This window comes from Seriola aureovittata, chromosome 15 (assembly GCF_021018895.1).
Source record: "Seriola aureovittata isolate HTS-2021-v1 ecotype China chromosome 15, ASM2101889v1, whole genome shotgun sequence".
Classification (NCBI taxonomy): domain Eukaryota; kingdom Metazoa; phylum Chordata; class Actinopteri; order Carangiformes; family Carangidae; genus Seriola; species Seriola aureovittata.
The window spans coordinates 383,033-408,648 of record NC_079378.1 but is presented as its reverse complement, the minus strand read 5'-3'; the positions used below and the strand labels follow the sequence as shown (position 1 = coordinate 408,648).

At 42.1% G+C, this 25,616-nt stretch overlaps 2 protein-coding genes across 2 annotated transcripts; both read left to right on the top strand.

The window, feature by feature from the left end:
* The first annotated feature begins 315 nt into the window (after positions 1-315).
* Positions 316-21,300, top strand: camk2a (calcium/calmodulin-dependent protein kinase II alpha). The gene is made up of 18 exons (XM_056397456.1): positions 316-660; positions 2,225-2,319; positions 5,476-5,535; positions 7,997-8,051; positions 9,199-9,264; positions 9,367-9,439; positions 9,582-9,684; positions 10,158-10,241; positions 10,482-10,576; positions 10,770-10,892; positions 11,142-11,225; positions 11,343-11,385; positions 12,210-12,250; positions 13,036-13,084; positions 13,976-14,051; positions 15,134-15,228; positions 15,329-15,557; positions 15,660-21,300. Exons 1-18 carry the CDS (start codon positions 599-601, stop codon positions 15,661-15,663), a joined length of 1,437 nt encoding a protein of 478 aa, XP_056253431.1. The 5' UTR covers positions 316-598; the 3' UTR covers positions 15,664-21,300.
* A 772-nt stretch (positions 21,301-22,072) lies between these two features.
* On the top strand, positions 22,073-25,373 carry rps14 (ribosomal protein S14). Its single transcript, XM_056397518.1, has 5 exons — positions 22,073-22,174; positions 23,471-23,621; positions 24,574-24,735; positions 25,071-25,147; positions 25,264-25,373. The coding sequence occupies exons 2-5, from the start codon at positions 23,473-23,475 to the stop codon at positions 25,329-25,331; spliced, it is 456 nt and encodes a 151-aa protein (XP_056253493.1). The 5' UTR covers positions 22,073-22,174; positions 23,471-23,472; the 3' UTR covers positions 25,332-25,373.
* Positions 25,374-25,616: the final 243 nt, after the last annotated feature.

Sequence of the window (25,616 nt, the reverse complement as noted above, 5' to 3'; positions counted from 1 at the left end):
AGTATAATTAGCTGTAGTAATACATGGAGTATAATTAGCAGTAGTACTGCAGTTTTTGTCCCTGTATACTCTCTTGGAGCTGGCAGTGTTTGCAGTCTTACTTTCCAGCACAGACTGAGAGGGTGCAGTTACCATGACAACTGTGTGTGTGTGTGTGTGTGTGTGTGTGTGTGTGTGTGTGTGTGTGTGTGTGTGTGTGTGTGTGTGTGCGTGTGTGCGCGTGTGTGTGTGTGTGTGTGTGTGTGTCCTGGCCTGTGATTGGCTGATGGGTGGAGTGGGCGGGCAGGTTGAGCATCTGAAAGCGTCACTCAGTCTCTCTCAGATCAGGACAGAGAGACGCTGCTCTCCTCATTGCTCTCTCCATCATCCCTCCATCTTCTTCTTCCTCCTCTTCCTCTTCCTCCTCTCCTCTGTCCAGAACCTAAACTCTCTCTCTCTCTCCCCCTCTCTTCATCTTTCTTCTTCTCCTCCTTCTGTCTTCTCTCCTCCACCCCTCAGAGAGACAGACTGGTCTAACTCCTGGCCTTCATCACCTCCATCATCATCCTCAGAGGAACACGGACAGGGAGCCCCCTGACCCTCGCCCCGCCGGGTCACCATGGCAACGGTCATCTGCACTCGTTTCACCGAAGAGTATCAGCTGTACGAGGAGCTGGGCAAGTGAGTATCACCATCATCTTCATCACCACCATCATCTTCATCCTCGTCTTCGTCAGAATTTAGTCCCATAGTGTTCTTTTAACTTTTTTAACTTTAGATTATGTTTAAATATTGAACATCATCTGAGTTACATTTGTACATATTTATATCTGGACGTATTCATTATGTGCATATACATTTTAATAGATTTATTTATACATTTTATTATAGGTACATTTAAAAAAAAATGTATTTGGCTTAATAATAATAATTCATTATTCTCATAATGTTTATTTTATACATTTCATAAGATTTCCGTCAATTGTTTTTATTATTAGTAGGAGTGGTAGTAATAAATTACACTTATTATATTTTTATATAATTTTTCATTTCTAATTATTTGAATTTTCTTAGTTTTTTGTTTCTGTAATTCATCTTTAAAGTTTATTTTTGTATAAAACAAACTATTGATAATATATTAGTTTACAGATTACAGATCCATTTTGAACATTAATAAAATAACAAGACCAAGAACAAAGAATATCATTATCTATTATAACTTAAATCAGTCGATCATTATTATTGATGAATATCTGATCAATATATGATGTAATAGATAGATAGATAGATAGATAGATAGATAGATAGATAGATAGATAGATAGATAGATGAGTGTAATACCTTTTTGACCTCATCCCACTCACTGCCCACACACACACACACACACACACACACACACACACACACACTCACTCACACACACACACACACACTCACACACACACTCACACACACATAATGCCAGGTCTCTTACATAATGTGATGGTGGGTGGCAGAATACAGCTTTCATAAGGAACAGAGACACAGAAATCTTTCTGTAGAAACTCTGATGTTCAGTTCCAGGAAAAAGAGGCGGGGGGACATTATTATTTATACTTTATCATCAATATTATTATTATTGATCAGTACATTGATTGTGACAGACAGATTAAAAACATAACAGTCCAAATCTGAGCAGCAGAGGAGGAGATCTCCTGACATTTAGTCCACAAACACTGGCTCCTACATTTCCCATAATGCACCTGGACAGTGGCTTCAGTGCTAGCAGTATTAGTAAATGCAGATTTAACAGTTGAAGCACAAGTAGTTGGTAGTAGTGGAACCATATATTTGCAACAGTATTAGCATTAGTATTAATATTTATAAGTATTAACATTAACATTAGCAGTGTTAGCAGTAGGATCAGCAATAACTGGAACAGTACTAACAGTACTAGAAGTACTAATTATACTATTAGTAGTAACAGTACTAATACTACTAATAGCAGTAACAGTACTAATACTACTAACAGTACAAATAGCCGTAACAGTACTAACAGTACTAAAAGTACTAACAGTACTAGAACTACTAACAGTACTAATAGCAGTAATGGTACTAACAGTACTAGAAGTACTAACAGGGCTAATACTACTAACAGTACTAATAGCAGTGACAGTACTAACAGTCGGGTAAAGATCTTGTTAGAACTTGAAAACGATCTTGTAGAATCGTTGTGAATCATTGGTTCCTCCTGTTGTGTTTCCAGGGGAGCGTTTTCAGTGGTGCGCCGCTGTGTGAAAGTGCTGTCGGGTCAGGAGTACGCCGCCAAGATCATCAACACCAAAAAACTGTCTGCCAGAGGTGAGAACCTGACAGAGGACAGCACCGTGCACAACCTCACATACACATCAGCCATATTAATGACGGGAGAACCTCATTTATCAAAACATTGAGAACCCCAGAGTTCTAAAGGTTCTGACTGTAGGAACTTACACACACAGATGTAGAACAATGGAGAAGTACAACAGTAGAACAGTGGAAACAGTGGAACAGTAGAGTAGTGGAACAGTAGAACAGCGGAACAGCGGAACAGTAGAGCAGTGGAACAGTAGAACAGGGAACAGTAGAACACTGGAAAAGTAGAATATCGGAACACTGGAAAAGTAGAGCAGTGGAATAGTGGAACAGTAGAACAGAAGAACAGTGGAACAGAAGAATAGTGGAACAGAAGAACAGTGGAACAGAAGAACAATAGAACAGTGGAACAGAAGAACAGTAGAATAGTGCAACAGTGGAACCGTAGAAAAGTGGAACAGAAGAATAGTGGAACATTAGAACAGTAGAACAGTGGAGCAGTAGAACAGTGGAACATTAGAAAAATAGACCAGTGGAACATTAGAACAGAAGAACAGTGGAACAATAGAACAGTAGAACGGTGGAGCAGAAGAACAGTGGAACATTAGAACAGTGGAATTGTAGAGCTGAAGAACAGTGGTATAGTAGAACAGGGGAACATTAGAACAGTAGAACAGTGAAACAGGGGAACATTAGAACAGTAGAACAGTGGAGCAGAAGAACAGTGGAACATTAGAACAGTAGAACAGTGGAATCGTAGAGCTGAAGAACAGTGGTATAGTAGAACAGGGGAACATTAGAACAGTGGAACAGTAGAACAGTGAAACAATAGAACAGTAGAACAGGGGGAACATTAGAACAGTGGAACAGTAGAATAGTGGAACAGTGGAACAGAACAACAGTGGAACATTAGAACAGAAGAACAGGGGAACATTAGAACAGTGGAACATTAGAACAGTAGAACAGTGGAGATTAAGAACAGTGGAACCATAGAGCTGAAGAACAGTGGAACCGTAGAGCAGAAGAACAGTGGAATAGTAGAACAGGGGAACAGCAGAACAGTGGAACAATAGAACAGAAGAACAGTGGAACATTAGAAAAGTAGAACAGTGGAGCAGAAGAACAGTGGAACATTAGAACAGTAGAAAAGAGGAATAGTAGAACAGTGGAATGTTAGAATGTTAGAACAGTGGAACGTTAGAACAGTGGAACAGAAGAACAGTGGAATGTTAGAACAGTGGAACAGTGGAACATTAGAACAGTGGAACATTAGAAAAATAGACCAGTGGAACATTAGAACAGTGGAACAGAAGAATAGAAGAACAGTGGAACATTGGAATAGTAGAACAGTAGAACAGTGGAACAGAAGAACAGAAGAACAGTGGAACATTAGAACAGTGGAACAGAAGAACAGAAGAACAGTGGAACAGTGGAACATTAGAACAGTGGAACATTAGAAAAATAGACCAGTGGAACATTAGAACAGTGGAACAGAAGAATAGAAGAACAGTGGAACATTGGAATAGTAGAACAGTAGAACAGTGGAACAGAAGAACAGAAGAACAGTGGAACATTAGAACAGTGGAACAGAAGAACAGAAGAACAGTGGAACATTGGAACAGTAGAACAGTGGAAACATGTCTGTACCCTGTCTGTACCCTGGGGGCCTCAGTGTGAAACTGTGGATCTTTCTCATCTCTGTAGATCTTTTAATTTTTTTCCAGATCTCTATTCTGGTTCTGAGATTTCCTCCGGTTGCCTAGCAACACTCTGCAAAGTTGACAAAGAAGTGTGTGTGTGTTTGTCTCATTCAGTTCAGTTTGATTCTGCAGTGACTGTAACATCACTGCAGCAAACTAACAGCTCATCAACACTGTGACATCATCATGATGTCATCGCGTTTGAATAACAACAATAATAATCATATGATTATTTTCATCAGTCAGCTGATTAACCTGTCATGTTGTGGATGTTGAACAGGAAACATCAAATATCAAATATAACATTAACATGATTAAAGTAGCTGTCAATCAATTGACCATTGATCTTCCTCTAAACTCTCAGGTCTAATCCAGAGTCAATGTGTTTCATATTGATAACTTTGTAAATCATTAATACAACAGTTCATCAGGCTGTCACCATGGAGACAAGGTTTAAATAAGAATGATGAAGATAATGAAGATGATGAAGATGGAGAAAGACAACAGGGCCTTGTGATGTAAACTCCCTCATGGAGGGAAGGAAGTGCAAGTGAGACGTTCTGAGACCAGGAGCCAGCAGGAACCAGGAGGAGGACCAGGAACCAGGAGCAGGTCTGGGGGTTTGGGGGGGTCTGATCTCCCTCTGATTGTTGATCAGTGGCTCAGCTCTCATGAGGGCGTTTTATTTCCTAGTCGTTGTTTTGAGCTTCAGAGCTGCTGCTCAGTTGGAAACTGTCCCCAACAGATTCTCTATTGGCTGCCAGAAACCCCCCCCCCCACCACCACCACCACCACCCCCCTCTCATTCGGCTCAGCCCTCATCACAGGGCTGGTCCTGGATCAGTCACTGCAGCTCTGCTGGAGATGAACAGTGAGGTTACACTGAATCAGGATCAGAGGGACTCTGAGGTGTCAGATCTTCAGTCAGTGCAACAGTGAAGAACCTGAGGCATCCGCAGAGTCCAGACCGGTTCTACAGAGTCCAGACCGGTTCTATAGAGTCCAGACTGGTTCTACAGAGTCCAGACCGGTTCTACAGAGTCCAGACCGGTTCTACAGAGTCCAGACCGGTTCTATAGAGTCCAGACCGGTTCTACAGAGTCTAGACCGGTTCTATAGAGTCCAGACCGGTTCTACAGAGTCCAGACCGGTTCTATAGAGTCCAGACCGGTTCTACAGAGTCTAGACCTTGTAGATGACTGATTTTTCTGAGATAAGCTTCACAGGTGTCACTCCCCGTCTCACCTGAAAACACCTGAGACCACATACAGTCAGGTCCGTATGGATCCACTCAGAACTGAGGGTTCACCTGGTCTCACCTGGTTCAGTCAGGTCACACCGCCCAGAGGGTTAGCATGTGTCTGTTTACACCTGTCATGGCTCTGATTGGTCAATATAAGACACTAACATGTCTGTATCAATACCTTATCAATAATCAATCACTGTGTTTGTGTGTTGTCAGATCATCAGAAGTTGGACCGTGAAGCTCGAATCTGTCGTTTACTGAAACACCCCAACATCGGTGAGCACTACTACCTGTACTGCATGTACTAATACTGCTATGTCTACTGTAACCAATACTACTACTACTGCTGGTTTACTCTTACTCCTAACATTACTGCTGCTGCTTCTATGACTACTACTCCTTGTACTTCTAATACTACTGCTACTGTATTCAAAGTATCTGCAGCTGCTCCCTGACTGCGTCTAAAACACAGTATTAATACAACCACTACTACTACTACTAATATTATTAATAATCTTATTAATACTACTACTAATACTATTGTTAGTATGACTGCACATTTTACTTCTGATGCTGCTACAAATATTATTATAGGTACTGTCTTTACTGCTACTACTAAAATTACTACTAGTACTGCAACCACTACTGCTAATACTACTACTGCTACCAATACTACTACTGCTAGTACTGCTAATACTACTGCTCCAGCTGCTGCTACTGCAAATATCACTACTACTACTACTAGTGCTGCTACTACTGTAGGTATGGAATTAAATGACACTGTCCAGGTGCATTATGGGAAATGGAGGACCCAGTGTTTCCTGACTGCTGCTCAGACAACATCTACAAAACTGACTCTATGAATTCTTTTACATTGGATAAAACACACACACACACACACACACTGTGAATACGCCTTCAGTCAGCCTCAGGGCTCTGATTGGCTGAGATGGTGGTGAGCTACTGTAGCCAGGTGAACACTGGTTAGATACAAACCAGTGACATCAGTTCACATTTCCTGTTGTGAATTCACAATAAAAGCCCAGCACAGTTCTATAGGAAGTGTCAGGAAACAAACTGAACCAGTCACATGTTCAAATGTGACCTCATGCAGGCCCAACAGGCCAATCAGAGCACTGTGTGGGCAGGTGATGCTCTACAGATACTGAGCAGTGTTACGTAACCGTGTGTGTGTGTGTGTGTTGTGTGTGTGTGTGTGTGTTGCTAGGCAACAATGTCCTTAGGTGAAGGCAACAGAACTCTCTCTCCTCCTCCTACACACACACACACACACACAAACACACACACACACACACACAAACACACACACACACACACACACACACACACACACTCATACCTGTGTGAAAGCACTCAGAAAGAAATAATCAGGTTTTTCTCTCGAAACACTCCTACACAGTACAGCAGTGGTGTGTGTGTGTGTGTGTGTGTGTGTGTGTGTGTGTGTGTGTGTGTGTGTGTGTGTGTGTGTGTGTGTGTGTGTGTGGGCAGCAGCTCCTCTCTCCTCTGTTATATGTCTTATTATACCATATATACAGGAGCAGTAACAGACGCCTTCAGTGAAACTCATCAAACAGTCTGGTGAAGGATCAAGTGCTCAGATATTTACCAAAGTAAAAGACCCACACCACAGAGTGAGACACAGAGACACAGTGAGACACAGAGAGACACAGTCAGACACAGAGAGACACAGTCAGACACAGTGAGAGACACAGTCAGACACAGTGAGAGACACAGAGACACAGTGAGAGACAGAGAGACACAGTCAGACACAGTGAGAGACACAGTGAGACACACAGAGACACAGTGAGAGACAGAGAGACACAGTCAGACACAGTGAGACACACAGAGACACAGTGAGAGACAGAGAGACACAGTCAGACACAGTGAGAGACACAGTGAGACACACAGAGACACAGTGAGAGACACAGTCAGACACACAGAGACACAGTGAGAGACAGAGAGACAGAGAGACAGAGAGACACAGTGAGAGACACAGTGAGAGACTGAGACACACAGAGAGACACAGTGAGACACACAGTGAGACACACAGACACAGAGAGACACAATGAGAGACAGTGAGAGACAGAGAGACACAGTGAGAGACACAGTGAGAGACACAGTGAGACACACAGACACAGAGAGACACAGTGAGACACAGTGAGACACACAGACACAGAGAGACACAGTGAGACACAGAGAGACACAGAGAGAGACACAGTGAGACACACAGACACAGAGAGACACAATGAGAGACAGTGAGAGACAGAGAGACACAGTGAGACACACAGACACAGAGAGACACAATGAGAGACAGTGAGAGACAGAGAGACACAGTGAGAGACACAGAGACACAGTGAGACACACAGTGAGACACACAGTGAGACACACAGACACAGAGAGACACAATGAGAGACAGTGAGAGACAGAGAGACACAGTGAGACACACAGACACAGAGAGACACAGTGAGACACAGAGAGACACAGAGAGACACAGTGAGACACACAAAGACACAGTGAGAGACACAGTGAGATCTTACATCTGCTAGCTTACTTCTGCTATCTTACTTATTCTATCATACAACTGCTAGCTTATATCTGCTAGCTTACTTCTGCTAGCCTAGCGCCCAGTGTCTGTACATGTTGTGTGTTGTTAGCTTAGCAGCTGGTTAGCAGTCCTGTAGTTACCTGCTCAGTGAAGGTTTCTTTCTTTCAGTTCGGCTCCATGACAGTATCTCAGAGGAAGCGCATCATTACCTCATCTTTGACCTGTGAGTCCTGCTCTACTCTGGTCTGTCAACCATTCTAAGTCATGTGATGTCATGTGATGTCACAGGTGTCACATTATTGTGTTAAATTGTATGTTGTTATGGTTTGTTACATTGTAGTTTCAAGTTGTTATATTTCACAACGTTTTGTTATGTTACTTTGTGTAAAGTCCCTTTACGGTTCATTGAGTTATGTTACGTTAGATTATATTATGATGAGTTATGTTACGATGTGTTACGTTGTGTTATGTTGTGTTACGTTGTGTTTTACGTTGTGTTTTACGTTGTGTTACGTTGTGTTACATTGTGTTTTACGTTGTGTTACGTTGTGTTATGTTGTGTTACGTTGTGTTTTACGTTGTGTTACGTTGTGTTATGTTGTGTTACGTTGTGTTTTACGTTGTGTTACGTTGTGTTACGTTGTTTTACATTGTGTTACATTGTATTACGTTGTGTTATGTTTTGTTACGTTGTTTTTTACACTGTGTTTTACGTTTTACATTATGTTATGTTGTGTTATGTTGTGTTACGTTGTGTTTTACATTGTGTTACGATGTGTTACATTGTGTTATGTTGTGTTACGTTGTATTACGTTGTGTTATGTTTTGTTACATTGTGTTTTACGTTGTGTTATGTTGTGTTATGTTGTGTTACGTTGTGTTACGTTGTGTTACGTTGTGTTACGTTGTGTTATGTTGTGTTACGTTGTGTTACGTTGTTTTACATTGTGTTATGTTGTGTTACGTTGTGTTACGTTGTGTTACGTTGTGTTACGTTGTTTTACATTGTGTTACGTTGTATTACGTTGTATTACGTTGTGTTACGTTGTATTACGTTGTGTTATGTTTTGTTACGTTGTTTTTTACACTGTGTTTTACGTTTTACATTATGTTATGTTGTGTTACGTTGTGTTTTACGTTGTGTTACATTGTGTTTTACGTTGTGTTTTACGTTGTGTTACGTTGTGTTTTACGTTGTGTTATGTTGTGTTATGTTGTGTTACGTTGTGTTTTACGTTGTGTTACATTGTGTTTATATTTTTTGTTTATATTATTTTGTTAGAATTTGTTTTGATATATGTGCTATATATGTTCTGTTTTGTTTAGTATAAATATTGAAATATAAATAAATACATTTTCCTGGGTCTCAGGGTGACAGGTGGAGAGTTATTTGAAGATATTGTAGCCAGAGAATATTACAGTGAAGCCGACGCCAGGTAGGAAATACTGATCTATCTACTCATCAGCTGCTTTATTTTTTATTTTCTTATCTGAGGTTCACACATGACATCTGACCTCTGACCTCTGTCATTCAACAGTCACTGTATCCAGCAGATTTTGGAGGCGGTGCTACACTGTCATCAGATGGGCGTGGTCCACAGAGACCTGAAGGTGAGATCAGACCCTTTGTCTGTCTGTGGCCACTTCACATGTACACTTTCATAATTACAGTAGGTCCCGTTAGCACTGTTAGCATCTCCAATGTAAACCAATGGGCAGAGTTAGCATGTTAGCATGTGCCCTGTGTCTCCAGCCAGAGAACCTGCTGCTGGCCTCTAAGTCTAAAGGAGCGGCGGTGAAACTGGCTGACTTCGGCCTCGCCATCGAGGTGGAGGGAGACCAGCAGGCGTGGTTCGGTAAGTACTACTGCAGTATTAATACTGCTAGTACGTTTTCTTTTTACTCCAACAGGAGTAAACTTCTATGTTCATTTTATTTTATTTAAATTTATTTTTTTTTTACATATTTTTTATTTTATTCAGTCAAATTTTATTTTATTTTACTTCGCTTTATTTCATTCTGTTTTACTTCCGATTACGTGTCGTACTTTAACTTCATTTCATTTTATTTACCACTTCTCATTTAACTTTATTTTCTTTATTATTGGGTTTTCTTTTTATTCCTCATTATTATTTTGTCTTATTTCATTTATTTACTAATTCTTATTATTTTTATATTATTTTAAACTCAGTTCATCAATATGTCTCAGAAGCACACAAACAACCACCTCCATCACCACGGCAACCACCTGTTGCTACGGCAGCAGACATTCTTTGTTATAATTCTGTAATTTATATGTGTGTGTGTGTGTGTGTGTGTGTGTTTACAGGCTTTGCGGGGACTCCAGGTTATCTGTCTCCAGAGGTTTTAAGGAAGGATCCGTACGGGAAAGCAGTCGACCTCTGGGCCTGTGGTGAGACACGTCTCTACTGTCTCTACTGTCTCTGCTGTCTCTAGTGTCTCTCTGAGGTGTGTTTTATTCTCTCTCCCTCTCTCTCAGGTGTGTTTTATTCTTTCTCTCTCTCTCTCAGGTGTGTTTTATTGTCTCTCAGGTGTGTTTTATTCTTTCTCTCTCTCTCTCTCTCTCTCTCTCTCTCTCTCTCTCAGGTGTGTTTTATTCTCTCTCTCAGGTGTTTTATTCTCTCTCTCTCAGGTGTGATTCTCTACATCTTACTGGTCGGTTATCCTCCATTCTGGGATGAAGATCAACATCGTCTCTACCAGCAGATCAAAGCTGGAGCTTACGACGTAGGTCATGTGACTCATCACCTCTGTCATGTGACAGTGTACCTTTTGTTACTGCCTTGTCTTTTTTTCATCTCTCCTCGTCTACTTGTCTCTTTGTCATCATCATCTTCTTTCCTCCTTCCTTGCCTTGTCTCCTTACTTTCTTTGTCTCCTCTCTGGACTCCTTCACTTGCTTCCTCTCCTTGTCTCCTAGTTTCCTTCTCCAGAGTGGGACACAGTGACTCCTGAAGCCAAAGATCTCATTAACAAGATGTTAACCATCAACCCAGCGAAACGCATCACGGCTGCTGAAGCTCTGAAACACCCCTGGATCTCTGTGAGGCTCTTCATCCTGATGATGATGATGATGATGATGAGGATGATGAGGATGATGATGATGATGATGAGGATGATGATGATGAGGATGATGATGATGATGAGGATGATGACGATGAGGATGATGATGGATGGATGATGATGAGGATGATGAGGATGATGATGAGAATGATGATGATGAGGATGATGACGATGAGCATGATGAGGATGATGATGATGATGATGATGATGATGATACTCTTCCTCCCAGCATCGCTCCACGGTGGCGTCCTGTATGCACAGACAGGAAACAGTCGAATGTCTGAAGAAGTTCAACGCCAGGAGGAAACTGAAGGTTGGTCCTCAAAGACCTGAACCTCTGATCTGAATTAGTGCATTATGTAAAAGTTTTGGTCTAATCCTCAAATGTATTGTCCCCCCACCCCCCCCCCACCCCCCCCCCACCCCCCAGGGAGCCATTCTGACGACCATGTTGGCCACCAGAAACTTCTCCGGTAAGACCAGCAGCTCTTGTTTGTGTCCTCCCCAGGATAAGAGGTCAGAGTTCACACCTCTCCAGGTGAACAGACCGTTCTCTTCCTATTTGTTGACCGAGAGTCACATGACCCATTGTGGATTCAGTGTTTTTGACATTTGACCTGCAGGTTTGTTTTACAGGAGCTGAAGGTTAAACTGAGAGACTAACAGAGGATCCACCAATCAGCTGCAGGCTTACTGACAATTAACAGCTTAACACTGTGTGTGTGTGTGTGTGTGTGTGTGTGTGTGTGTGTGTGTGTGTGTGTGTGTGTGTGGCAGCAGCTGTTCAGGATGCCATAGATCTATAGATAGAGAGGGAAACCACCGAGAGTCTGTGTCCACGCTGACACCATAAACCTGGTTCATTGTTTACCTCTGTTTGTTTGTTTTTAATGGACGTGTGACTGTTTGTTTACAACAGACTTGAAAAATTGGGAAATAACATTTAACATCTCAGATCATAAGATGAAAATGTGAGTGTGTGTGTGTGTGTGTGTGTCAGATTCATCAGCTCAGTGTGAACAGTCAGGAATGTGAGACAGTTTCTGCTCCTCTACTATCTCAAGTTGATCCTAAATATGGACTCAGCTGCTGAGAGAGAGAGAGAGACAGTGAGACAGAGAGAGAGAGAGACAGTTCCCGTGTCCTCTCTGGTTCTTCACCCTCTGAACTGTCAGTTTGCTGAAGGGCACGTCGGCAGCGGTGGTCGGTACGATGCCGTCTCTCCTCTTCTGTGCCTTTGTTCCTTTCTTTCTGACTCTGCTGCTTCTCTCTCTCTTTGTTCTCATCCCTCGTTCAGGAGGAAAGAGTGGCAGCAACAAGAAGGCCGATGGAGTCAAGGTAACAACTAATTATTATTATTATTATTATTATTATTATTATTATCACTATTATTATTATTATTATTGTTGTTGTTGTTATTGTCATTATTATTATTATTATTGTTATTATTGTTATTTTTAGAGTTTAAAGTTTATGATCAGATGTGATAGGTGAGTCTGTCAGGTGATGTCATCAGGAAGTGAGTGAAGCTTCTTACTGTGATTCGTTCTCTTTATTTCACGGTTTACTGCCTGTGTTTGTTCTCTGCTCTCTGATTGGTCCTCCACCCCTGAAGCTGATTTCATATGATGTTTGTTATTATTTCATATTTCATGTTTTTCTGTGGAATAAGTGAAACATGATGAAACGTGATGAATAATCTCATAAGCAGCTTCATCTATTCACCTCCTCAGTAGTGATGGCGCCACCATGTGGTGAGAAACGCTAGTATCTCAGCAACCATGAGGTGGAGGTGATATAGGCCACGCCCACTGGCCTCATGAAACTGTTTCTGTCATCCTACGCCTTTCATCTAAGCTTCATTTATCGTCTTCCCTAATTTGCTGACAAACCTGTGTGGGCGTGGTCAAACCAGTGCAGCAGTTTCACCACTAGAGGGCGTCGCTGCTGTCACACAGTGATGGTCAGAAACATGACTGAGCTTGTTGATGGCTCTTATAATTAACAAGTTATTAATTAAAGAGGAGTGTGTACAGTGACACAGGGTCGTCATGGAGACAGCTAGTTGTGTTTGAAGTGTCTCAGCTGTTCCTCTCAGTCACATGATCACTGTCACTCCGCAGGAATCATCTGAGAGCACAAACACCACCATAGAGGACGAAGACACCAGAGGTGACACACACACACACACACACACACACACACACAGACACACACACACACACACACACACACACAGAGACACACACACACACACACACACACACACACACACACATACAGACACACACACACACACACACACACACACACACACACAAACAGACACACACACAGAGACACAGACACACACACACACACACACTATGATTCATTAATGACTGACGGACATGATCATTAAAAACATTAAAAAGCTTCAGCTAAGACGTTAAATTACAGCTGATAGACAATGATACTGACCTGTCTCTCTCTCTGTCTCTGTCTCTGTCTCTGTCTCTGTCTCTGTCTCTCTCTCTGTCTCTGTCTCTGTTTCTCTGTCTCTCTCCCTGTCTCTGTCTCTCTGTCTCTGTCTCTGTCTCTCTCTCTGTCTCTGTCTCTGTCTCTGTTTCTCTGTCTCTCTCCCTGTCTCTGTCTCTCTGTCTCTGTCTCTGTCTCTCTCCCTCTCTGTCTCTCTCCCTGTCTCTGTCTCTCTGTCTCTGTCTCTGTCTCTCTCTCTGTCTCTCTCTCTGTCTCTGTCTCTGTTTCTCTGTCTCTCTCCCTGTCTCTGTCTCTCTGTCTCTGTCTCTCTCTGTCTCTGTCTCTCTGTCTCTGTCTCTCTCTCTGTCTCTGTCTCTGTCTCTGTCTCTCTGTCTCTGTCTCTCTCTGTCTCTCTCTCTGTCTCTCTGTCTCTCTGTCTCTGTCTCTCTGTCTCTCTCTCTCTGTCTCTGTCTCTCTGTCTCTGTCTCTCTCTCTGTCTCTGTCTCTGTCTCTCTGTCTCTCTCTCTGTCTCTCTCTCTGTCTCTGTCTCTGTTTCTCTGTCTCTCTCTCTGTCTCTCTCTCTGTCTCTGTCTCTGTCTCTCTCAGTGAGGAAACAGGACATCATTAAAGTCACTGAGCAGCTCATTGAGGCGATCAGCAATGGAGACTTTGAGAGCTACACGTATGTAACGCTCACACACTGCTCATTAAGACTCTTATTGTGTCCCCTAAAGTAAACCTGTGTCCTCAGTAAACCTGTCCTCTCAGTAAACCTGTCCTCTCAGTAAACCTGTGTCTCCCCTCAGTAAACCTGTGTCCTCTCAGTAAACCTGTCCCCTCAGTAAACCTGTCCCCTCAGTAAACCTGTCCTCTCAGTAAACCCGTGTCTCCCCTCAGTAAACCTGTGTCCTCTCAGTAAACCTGTCCCCTCAGTAAACCTGTCCCCTCAGTAAACCTGTGTCCTCTCAGTAAACCTGTGTCTCCCCTCAGTAAACCTGTGTCTCCCCTCAGTAAACCTGTGTCCTCTCAGTAAACCTGTGTCCTCTCAGTAAACCTGTGTCTCCCCTCAGTAAACCTGTGTCCTCTCAGTAAACCTGTGTCCCCTCAGTAAACCTGTCCCCTCAGTAAACCTGTGTCCCCTCAGTAAACGTGTCCCCTCAGTAAACCTGTCCTCTCAGTAAATCTGTGTCCCCTCAGTAAACCTGTGTCTCCTCTCAGTAAACCTGTATCCTCTCAGTAAACCTGTCCTCTCAGTAAACCTGTCCCCTCAGTATACCTGTGTCTCCCATCAGTAAACCTTGTCCCCTCAGTAAACCTGTGTCTCCTCTCAGTAAACCTGTCCTCTCAGTAAACCTGTCCTCTCAGTAAACCTGTGTCCCCTCAGTAAACCTGTGTGTCCCCTCAGTAAACCTGTGTCTCCTCTCAGTAAACCTGTCCTCTCAGTAAACCTGTCCTCTCAGTAAACCTGTCCTCTCAGTAAACCTGTCCTCTCAGTAAACCTGTGTCCTCTCAGTAAACCTGTGTCCTCTCAGTAAACCTGTCCCCTCAGTAAACCTGTGTGTCCCCTCAGTAAACATGTCTCCTCTCAGTAAACCTGTGTCCTCTCAGTAAACCTGTCTCCTCTCAGTAAACCTGTGTGTCCCCTCAGTAAACCTGTCTCCTCTCAGTAAACCTGTGTCCCCTCAGTAAACCTGTCTCCTCTCAGTAAACCTGTGTCCCCTCAGTAAACCTGTCTCCTCTCAGTAAACCTGTGTGTCCCCTCAGTAAAATGTGCGACCCGGCTGTGACGGCATTCGAACCCGAGGCTTTGGGAAACCTGGTCGAAGGCCTCGACTTCCACCGCTTTTATTTTGAAAACTGTGAGCTGAACTTTGTTAACTTCTTGTTATTATACGTCTGCCTCCCCTCCTGTGGTCCCAGCTGTCTCACCTGTCCAGGTGTCTCTGTCTGTGTCCTCAGTGTGGTCTAAGAACAGTAAACCGGTCCACACCACCATCTTGAACCCTCACATCCACCTGGTCGGGGACGAGGCCGCCTGCATCGCTTACATCAGAGTGACGCAGTACATCGACGCCAACGGCACGCCTCGCACCGCCCAATCAGAGGAGACCCGGGTGTGGCACCGCCGTGACGGGAAGTGGCAGATCGTCCACTTCCATCGCTCAGGCTCCGCCTCCACACTCAGCAAGTAAGTTCAGGGGGGGGTTCAGTCTGTTTGTCTCACCTGTGTGTCTGTCTCACCTGTCTGTCTCACCTGTCTGTCTGACCTGTCACCTTTTTTTCCCTCCAGTTAACTTCCAGAGTGGGCGGGTCTTTGATGGGGCCACCATCACCTTGACGACAGATTGATTGACAGCAGGCCGGGCGTCTGACACCAACCATTCAGGATTTAGTTTGAGAAGTTTGACAAAGACAAAATGGAGGAGGAGTCGAGGGCGGAGCCAGAGAGCTTCACTCAAACTAGTCCAGAAGTGAACTGCATCATCAATCAATCAGCCAATCAGCTTCCTCTTTTTAGCTCGTTTGGACTTTTGCTGCGGCCACGCCCCTTTGTGATTAGCCAATCAGCTGCACAACGCAGGTAGTAATAATGTGTGGAAACCTCGTATCTGGAGGACCGACAGCTGATTCTACTGTGACTCATTAGATTTAATTAGAGTTAATTAACACATTGTTAGGGATTAATTAAATAATGAATGGCTCATTAATGACCAATTTAATGTGATTTAAGTTCTAGGGGATTTTGGTTCATATACAACCCAGAACCCAGTGGAGGAACTCTGAGGTGCGACCTGCTCTCTGGTCCTCTGGGAGACACGAGATTTCCACCTGACAATGAAGTTAATTATATAGAATAACAAATAAAATCATATTATTGTAAATGGAGGCCAGACGTTGCCATGGTTACTAATTATGATATAGACCAGTTATCTCATGGTCACACTCCCCCTGCCCAGGTTATAAATTATTATTCATATTAGATCAGTAATAATAATTCATATATTCTCATGTATGTTTCATTCAAACGTTTCCTCCACAATGATTCATATTAATACAATTATAACAGTTATTAAATATAAACTGATCACATCCATTAAATTAATTTAATTCAAATAGTCTCAGTGTAACAAGACTGTGGTCGTGAAATATTCAAAGCTATTTAATGATCAGTGACCTCAGCAGCTCTGGGCCTACGTATGTGATGTCACAGGGTCAACGTCGTGACATCACAGGGTCGACGTCATGACATCACAGGGTCGACGTCGTGTTTAATGTCGTACGAGCAGGAACACACCGTACGACGCTCGTCTCTCTGCTTCCACAAACTTCCACCTGCGATCTTCCATGAACTGCCACACCTCCTCTCAGATCACCTGACCCCCCAGCCCCCCCCACTCCCCCCACCACCACCACCAGGACCGTGATGAGTCTGTGGCCTGCTGCTCTCCCGAAGGAACTGTGTCTGTTGAAGGAAAGAAGGAAGGAAGGAAGGAAGGAAGGAAGGAAGGAAGGAAGGAAGGAAGGAAGGAAGGAAGGAAGGAAGGAAGGAAGGAAGGAAGGAAAGAAGGAAGGAAAGGAAAGGAAAGGAAAGGAAAAGAAAGGATAGGATAGGCTGGACACAGGGGAAAGATAGGACAGGCTGCAGCAGGAAGCAAGGGTAAAGGAACTAAGGACACAGGAAAGAAATGAAGGAAACATGAGAAGGAACAAATCACGTAAATATAAAATGAATTAAATATAATTAAATTAAAATTAAACCATGGAAACGATGATTAACTAAGACTCGTTCCTGGTTTCACCTTCATTAATCTGGGGCCGGTAACACAAAACACCTTAAGTTCTCCACTTAAATATGACACTTAAGGTTTAATTTCTCTTTAGCTGAGGGAATTACTTAAGGGTGTTAAAATGTTTCCTTAGTTAAGGAAAAAAGTTAAGGTATTTACAGCAGTGAAATTGTACTGTTTCCATGGAGACCAGGGATCTTCTGCCATTAGCAACACTCTTCTTCATGGTGTCGTGTTACAGTTAAGATAAAGTCAGAGAGACCTTTAGTTTCTCCCTTTAGGTCTTTACAGTCTAAACACAGTTTAACTGCCTTTAAGTGATTCTTTAAGTATAAGACTAAGAAAAGGAGAAAACCTTAAACTTAACTCAACATTTTAAGGAAATCTTAACTCCGACTTTAAGGGAAATCTTAACTTAAGGTGTTTTGTGAATACGGCTCCTGGTTGTTGTTTCGGTGTAAAACTGCACAAAAGTATCAGCCAATCAGAATCGCTGACACGATCACCTGTCGTCTGCCGGGATCAACCTCCATCAGCCACAATGAGTTGGTCAGTACGGAGTCCCAGGAGAGACAAACATGTTTTCATCATGTATGAAGGACAGTCATGTGACTTCAGTCGTTAAATCAGATACTGATGTCGACTCCAGAAGAAGAATAGATCACATTTACTAATAAAAATATCATCAACAGCTGATTAGTTAACGAGTGTCTGACAGTAACACTAATATTTGTAACTGAAATTATTATAAACAGTAACTATAAAGTAAATGAATGCCACTAATATATATTAAGCTTAATTAACAGGTGGGTAAATTTAGATATGAATGGACATGAACAGCTCTTATACAACAGACCAGTGAATGACGAACTACACCTTTATATTTATACAGTTTTAAAGTTGAATCCTTCCTTTGTGTGAGTCGTCAAAAAAGTCAAAGATTAAATAGTTAAATGTGACATTGTTGAATTATTAAACACCAAGAGAAAATACATGAATAAAAACCAAAAAATCGTTTCAGTATTGTTCAGTAAATGTAATAATTCTCCCGTCTTCACTGAGTTTATAAGAATCTGGATGTTAAATACGTTTATGCTCAACTGTTCGACCATTTTATTTCCCAACACACTTTTTTTATTTGTCTAAAATCTTTCAAATTTAAATATATTTCTATTTAATATATTAAATAGAAATATATCAAACTGCTGGAATTATCCTGGTAAATAATCAACTTTCTAATGTTAAAAATCAGCTGATCTGTTGAATGTTTCTCCCTCAGATATAATGAGGCTGCTGGTGTTTTTGGCCTCTCTGGGACTCCGTACTGACGACTGAGTCTCTGTGTGAAGCCTCTTCCCTCTCTCTGATATTATATATGATTTAATGATCTGACTCGTTGGACAGTGAGTTGAAGTGTTGTTGTTGGACTGTATTTGAGGAGGTTTGGTGGTGACGGCGTGTAGAAGCCGTTAGCTTGTGACGGAGAGCTTGTGTTTCTTCCTCTTCAGTGTTGAATCTGTAGAAACGTGATTTGCTGCATGCCGAACTTTGACTTTGTGTTTGTGTTTGACTTTGGTCTCTGCTGCGTTTCGCCGCTCGCTGCTCTCAGGTCAGTTTCCTGCCCTCGGGTGACTTGACTGGGACTTGTTAGCTTTGTTAGCATTCCTCACTGGGAGTGATGGCGGCTTCTAGCCGCGTGCTAACTGAAAAGTGGCAGTGCCGACTTTGATATTCTGCGACCTTTGACCTGTTGTGTTTGTCTCGGAGGCTTTAACAGCTTTTTACCGTCGGGAGAATGTAGAACTTTGTACAATCAGATTCTTACTATGATGATATTATTATGATTATATTGATTATATTGATTATTATTCTCAGTATTCTGCGTTTGTATATTTAAAGCTTTGTAATGTTTGAACATTGTGTGAATCACCTGTAGAGAACACACTGTTTATTAGCTCTATGATTTTGTTAGTATGATATGCATTATAGAGTGTGACACCAGTTCCCTTAGCAACCGCTGAATGTGTTCGCCGCAGCACTGCCGCCCTTCATGTCAATCAACATCTCGGCGCCATTTGGCGTCCCGGCTCAGAGACACTGTGAGGAAGCTGAATGTGACTGACCTGTGACCTGCAGGGGGCGGGGTCTCTGTGATGATGTCACCATTGAATCCAGGTCGACAGGGCAGGGTTACACTGCGGGGGTGGAGCCTGGTACTGGGGCTCACCTGTTTACTATGAACACTCTTAAAGCTCCGCCCACTGCAAAAGCAGAAAAATCTCATATATGACCTTTAAATATGACTCAGACTGACTCAGACTCTAATTATTATCTATTAATGATAATCATTCTCAAAATCAAATCCATGCTATGCTAATGCTAATGCTAACACCAGGACTAAGTGTTGTCCAGGTCTGAAGGTTTTTAAAATGATCACGTCTGTATAATTTACTGCATGTCAGACTTTTATTGTGAAAACCAAACGCTCTCACTATAAAATCAGTTTGTTTGAAATTGTTTTTTTTCTAACAGACTTTATCTTTTGATTTGGTCAATCGGTCATGGTTCAGGTGTTTGCTATGACACCTGTGTGACTCGGTCAGGTTCGGCCCCCTCCTCACTGAGCTGGGACTCTGACCGGCAGCTGCAGAGCGAATGTTTTCTACAGTAGACTAGTCGTGTTTTCTAAAGCTCCACTTTGACCTTTAAGACACTCAACAGTGATTTATCAGTGAATCTTCACCGGGACACACACAGTCCCAGAAATATCTGAGATGTCATTTTTTACTAATATTTAGGTGTTTATGCTTGAAACTGAAGAATTCATCTTAAAGCAGATTTCAGATTATTCCTCTGAACAGATGCCACCATGTTTTTCCTGTGTTTTCAACACATGCTCAGTGGGCGTGGCTTAACCATGTTTATCTGAATGACGGTAAAGCAACAACTTCCAACCTTCGGGTCAGAGTGAAACTCAGACTGTGTCGATGTCACAGGTTCATATACAAGCAGAAGGTTTCTCTGAAGACTTCACTCTGTCAGACTCACCTGTCAGACTCAGACAGGTGAGGGCCGGGGTTGGAAGTCTCTGTGTTGAGGCCTCACCTGCAGCACTGAGAGCATATTAACCACAGGAAGCTTTTCTTATCGACATGACAGGAAACAGCGGGGGGGGGGGGGCTTCAGACGAAGAACTGTGAGCAGGTCCTGAGCAGGTTTTCAACAAGCTAACATGCTAATTTGTGGCTAGCATTCATTGGTTACAGTTTGGAATGCTAATAATGCTAACAAGCTAACATGGTAACATTCATTACTATTATTATTATTATTATTATTATTATTATAATCTAACACTGAAGCTAATGCTAAAGACAAACAAGTCAACCTAAAGCTTCTGGTGATACATTAGAACAGAATAAAGAAACAGATCATTATGCTAACGTTAGCTCCTGAGCTAACTGACTCGTGAAGCCTCACTCAGCTCTAATGTGTGATACTGTCGGTGTAAAGACAGAGTCCATGTTGTGTCGTTTTAAAAAACACCAACACCTCAAGTTTTATTTATTCTTTGATTTTTAGTGTCTGTCCAAGTAAATTTGATGTTTTTGTGTCCTGACGGTTCCTGTCGGGTTCATCACTGTTTATTCATTAAAGTTCTGTCACTGTAAACCTGGATCAGGTCTGGATCAGGGTCTGTCTGGAGCTCCTCTGTTCTCTGTTGGTCATTTGTTTTTTGCTTCCAGACGCAGAAATGAAGTAAAAATTATTAATAAATAAAATATCCAACAATAAATAAACGTTCATCTTTTAATTTCCGGATGTTTTAAATGTTTTTTTCTGTTTATTTCTGTAATGAAGTAAAATCAAAACTTCAAAGGTCACACAGACTGAGTCCTCGCTGTTTCCCATTCATGATGGTCATGCTCGCAAAATCAATAATTAATGATCAATAATCATCCACTCAGCTTTTTCTACTATGATGGATATTGTACTGTAGTGTAGTGCTGCATGCCCAGTGTGTAACTGTGTGTGTGAGGGAGAGTGTGTTTTTAACCTTTTTTCTTTTGTAGTTTTCTGGAGTATTTTCTTCTTCTGCATCGTGTTCAAAGTGATTCTGTAAATAAACTGAGGTGGTTAAACGCTGCCGTCTGATTGGTCTGTTCTCATTCTCATTCAACTTTATTATTTCATCCAGTAAAAACAAAACATCAAGTCGTTTTAGAAAATGTTCACATCATTCTGGTTCGACTGAAGAACAGAAGACGCAGCACTGCTCTGTGTAAACATCTGTAGTCATCGATCATTCATTTACATTCAAATTAAATTGTGATAAAATGATCAAAATCATTAACTAATCATTAATAATGATGTAAGTAAAGTTTTCAAATGAGACATTTTACAGAAGTTTGTGCAAACTCAGTTTAAATCTCCATCTCATCAGATCAGCTGCAGATCTGAGGTCAGTGTGACGTTGTGAGAAACAGCAGCTGAATGTGTCTTTATTCCTTGTGTTAATGTAGAGAATCATTCGCAGTGACATGAATTCACAGTAATAATTCAGATACAAAATGTCAGCTGCAAAATCAGATTTTTTTCATGGCTGGTCAAAACTGAAAATAAATAAATGTAAAAATAAAAATAATAAAAACTGGCAAATCTAATAATAATAATAATGAGGAACATGTGAGGATGTTTCAAAAATGGGGGGGAAATCACAAATAAAATAATGTAAATAAATGTAGATATATAGATATATAGATATATAGACAGATACTCTATTTATCCCCTAGGGGAAAATAAAATTAATTAATTGGCATTTATTGTGAGTTTTGATTATTTTCTACTTGTATTTAAGAGTGAATACAAATAAAATAAATAAATGTAAAATAAAATAAAGTTTCGCGTAGAGACCACACGGTGGCAGTAGTTACTTCCCGCGCTGGAATTCCTCAACTTCGGTCCCGGAAGCGGAAGTTCTTTCCTTTCTTGTTTCTGCTTGTTGAAGAGACACATATAGGTGAGTCCCGCTCGGAGTTTAATCCTCCATTAATCTCAGTTTCAGGTGATCATCCGGTAGGTGAACGTGTCTCTCGTGAATGTGTGACGATGTTCGAGTCTGTTCGGTCTTAAATTGTTTCTCTGCGTCAAACTAAATGTCGGATTTTAGATGTTTTTTTTCCCGCTGTGTGTCTGTGACGGCGCCAACACGACGCCATCTTCGCCCCGAGCGGAGTCCAGGAGCGGGGGAATAAATGTTAATTTAATTTAATGTGTATCTAACACATGGGGCAGATGCGTTACTGGGGTTTCTTGAGTTTGAAGTAAAGCAACAGGTAAAACTTGTCCAGGTGACGTTACGGACGCGCTCTGCAGAAGCTAAGATGCTAATGTAGCTCCCACTAACTGTCGGTTCTTCTTCTCCTGGTTCATTGAAATCGCTTCTTCCGTCGTTTCCCGTTAAGATGCATCGTGTCGGTTCAGAGTCTCAGTGTCGGGACGGTGGTTTCTCCTCCGGGTGAGATCAGGGACCCGGTGTCGGCCTGGAGCTGCTGTGCCCGGCCTGAGCGTCGGTTAGCCGGCGCTGGAGCCACCATGTGACCGGTCTCACACCGTGGATCCATTATCGGACACTTTATTCCGGTCGGTGTGAGTCTGATTCCTGAGACCTGTCGAGTCTGTTCAGAGGACTTCACGTTAGTTGAGTTGTAGTGGAAAGGTTTTCTCTCAATGTGCCAAGTTTACAACGGTGCAGCGGGGTTTTATTTTGAAAAGTGGAGCGGAAGTGGTGATGTGAAGACTTGAAGCTGCAGGTTTAAATCAGATTTCACTGCAACACGTCTCATCTACAAACGTCTGGGAGGTTTGATCAGACTGAGTTTCTTTACAATGAGCCTGAGTGAAGATGTTTACTGGGCTGATGGATGTTTCTAAGTGACTGTGTAATTATTGGTACAGCTGACCAGTGTGACGTCAGTTAATTGGACTTGGTAAAGGACTGCTTCCTGCTCACCTGGTGGTGTTAGCTGAGTCGAGTCTTTGTTTCCAGCAGGTGAAGCTCTGCAGGATCCTGTTCCTCAGTGTAACTCAGGTTCCTGTCGTGGTGAATAATATAAATCTAATAGTTTATGTTATTGACGTGTAGATACTATGATCTGTAATACGTGACGTGTTCTTCACCTGAAGCTGTTTCTTCTTCCGTCAGTGTGTTTGGCTGAACATGACTCAGTTGTTCTTGATAGAGTAACTCAGGTGTCTGTAGATGCATCGACAGGTGATCATGTCTAACTCCCCTCCTCCTCTTTCTCCTCCTCAGACATGGCTCCTCGTAAAGGGAAGGAAAAGAAGGAGGAGCAGGTCATCAGTCTGGGTCCTCAGGTGGCCGAAGGAGAGAACGTGTTTGGAGTCTGTCACATCTTCGCCTCCTTCAATGACACCTTTGTCCACGTCACCGACCTCTCCGGGAAGTAAGTCCGATACACAGGCTGTTGTTTGTTTGTTTGTTTGTTTGTTTGTTTACTGCTCCATCACTGCAGAACTTCCTTCAGTATCAGTGATCCAGTGACATCATGGTAGACTGCAAGCATGAAGTGATCACAGCTGTCTCCTAAGCAACTGTACACTTCCGGTTCATCTTGCCCAAAGCATTATGGGAGCTGTAGTACAAGTTTGGAGGACAGCATTCTGTCATCAACTTCAGTGAAGTCTGATGAATGGTCCAGTGATTAATCTCCTGTCAATAAACCTATTGATTGATCAAAGTTTCAGTGTGTAAAGTTGAAGATCTGATGTTTAATAGACGAGTCGATAATCAATAACTAATTGTGTGAATTGATCAGGTTTAATGCAGGACAGTGACTTTTATTTTGACAATCCGCTTGATATTTTCATTCAGTGCTTAAGATCTTAAGCTGAAGGTGTTCATCACAAATTGATCGTTTCTACAACAGAATTATTGAACTGTAAATAAAATAAAATCAAACCTTTGTGGTGATACATAATTAATCAAAGTTAAACTACTACGTTGGTTTTATCAGCAGGTTATTGATTAAATTATCAGTCCTGGTCCATGTCCAGAGGGATTTCACATGGAGACTTTTATTTTGTTAAGCGACACGTGTTTCCTGTTGACTCCAACAAACTGGATCTTTGAGTGAAGATGAAACATTAAAATAATTAAACCTCTTCCTTCAGATTGAAGGAGATAAAATGTTTAAAGTTAGTTAATTTTAGAAAAACAAAACTATTAATGAATCAGTTTGTTTTAACAGAAGATAAACACCTTCAGTTTGATAAAGTGATTGATCTGATCGGCTCATGTCTGATCAATAAACCTGCTCTCAGGTGTTTCTATATGAAACACGATCTGTTTAAATGTCACCTGTTACTTGCTCTGACCACTCTCACCTGTGTTTCCAGGGAGACGATCTGTCGTGTGACAGGTGGGATGAAGGTGAAGGCCGACAGAGACGAGTCATCTCCATACGCCGCCATGTTGGCCGCTCAGGACGTTGCTCAGCGCTGCAAAGAGCTGGGAATCACAGCGCTGCACATCAAACTGAGGGCCACCGGAGGAAACAGGTAAACTCACCTGTCTGAACAGCTGTTTATTCTAGGGACGCCTCGATTGGTCGACTGGTTTTCATTAACGTGAAGATGCGAATTAAAGCTTGTAGTCATCGATCACCTGTGTGCTGTGTATTGTAGCCCCGCCCCCTGTCTGGCCGCCAAAACAAAACATGTTGACCATGAGAGAGAGACTGATAGAATGTGTTACAAACGTGATCGGTATCAGCTGATCTTTCATTGATGATCGGTATCAATACATGATGTTACAGTCACGAACCTTGATCTGTGTCTCACCTGCCCGTCGTCGTCTCACTGTCTGAGGTGTAACGAGTAAAACTGTGTTTCAGGACGAAGACTCCAGGACCTGGAGCTCAGTCTGCTCTCAGAGCTCTGGCTCGATCCGGCATGAAGATCGGACGCATCGGTAACACACACACACACACACACACACACACACACACGGAACTGTTGTTTATTTTAGCGAACCAAGCCTTTACACTGACCTTTGACCTCCCGTTTCTTCTTCATGTGTTTGTTTAGAGGATGTCACTCCGATCCCATCAGACTCGACCAGGAGGAAGGGCGGACGCCGCGGTCGTCGTCTGTAGACCACAGGAAGATTTCTACCCAATAAAAAGATTAAAGTCAAAGACGAGCTCGGAGTCTCTGTTCACTGATCTCTGATAATTAATCAATAATTCATCAATACACCTAATGATCAACAAGTTTAACAGTATATTTTCAGCTGTTTCTCCAGTTCAAACATCTGGTTCCAGAGTCGGCGACTTAACAACAATATAAGTGAAATCTGTTTTTGTTCTGGTTCATTTCTCAACATGTTTCAGTCTTAAACAAACTAATCATTTTTATTTTAATTTAAAGATCACTTCCAG

Bases quoted from the DNA above. Each gene is read 5' to 3' on its own strand.
- camk2a (XM_056397456.1), top strand. From the start codon at position 599: ATGGCAACGGTCATCTGCACTCGTTTCACCGAAGAGTATCAGCTGTAC. The intron at 10,577-10,769 runs GTAGGTCATGTG...CTTGTCTCCTAG, and splicing joins TCAAAGCTGGAGCTTACGAC to TTTCCTTCTCCAGAGTGGGA. The intron at 14,052-15,133 runs GTATGTAACGCT...GTGTCCCCTCAG, and splicing joins GGAGACTTTGAGAGCTACAC to TAAAATGTGCGACCCGGCTG.
- rps14 (XM_056397518.1), top strand. From the start codon at position 23,473: ATGGCTCCTCGTAAAGGGAAGGAAAAGAAGGAGGAGCAGGTCATCAGT. The intron at 24,736-25,070 runs GTAAACTCACCT...ACTGTGTTTCAG, and splicing joins AGGGCCACCGGAGGAAACAG to GACGAAGACTCCAGGACCTG. The intron at 25,148-25,263 runs GTAACACACACA...GTGTTTGTTTAG, and splicing joins CATGAAGATCGGACGCATCG to AGGATGTCACTCCGATCCCA.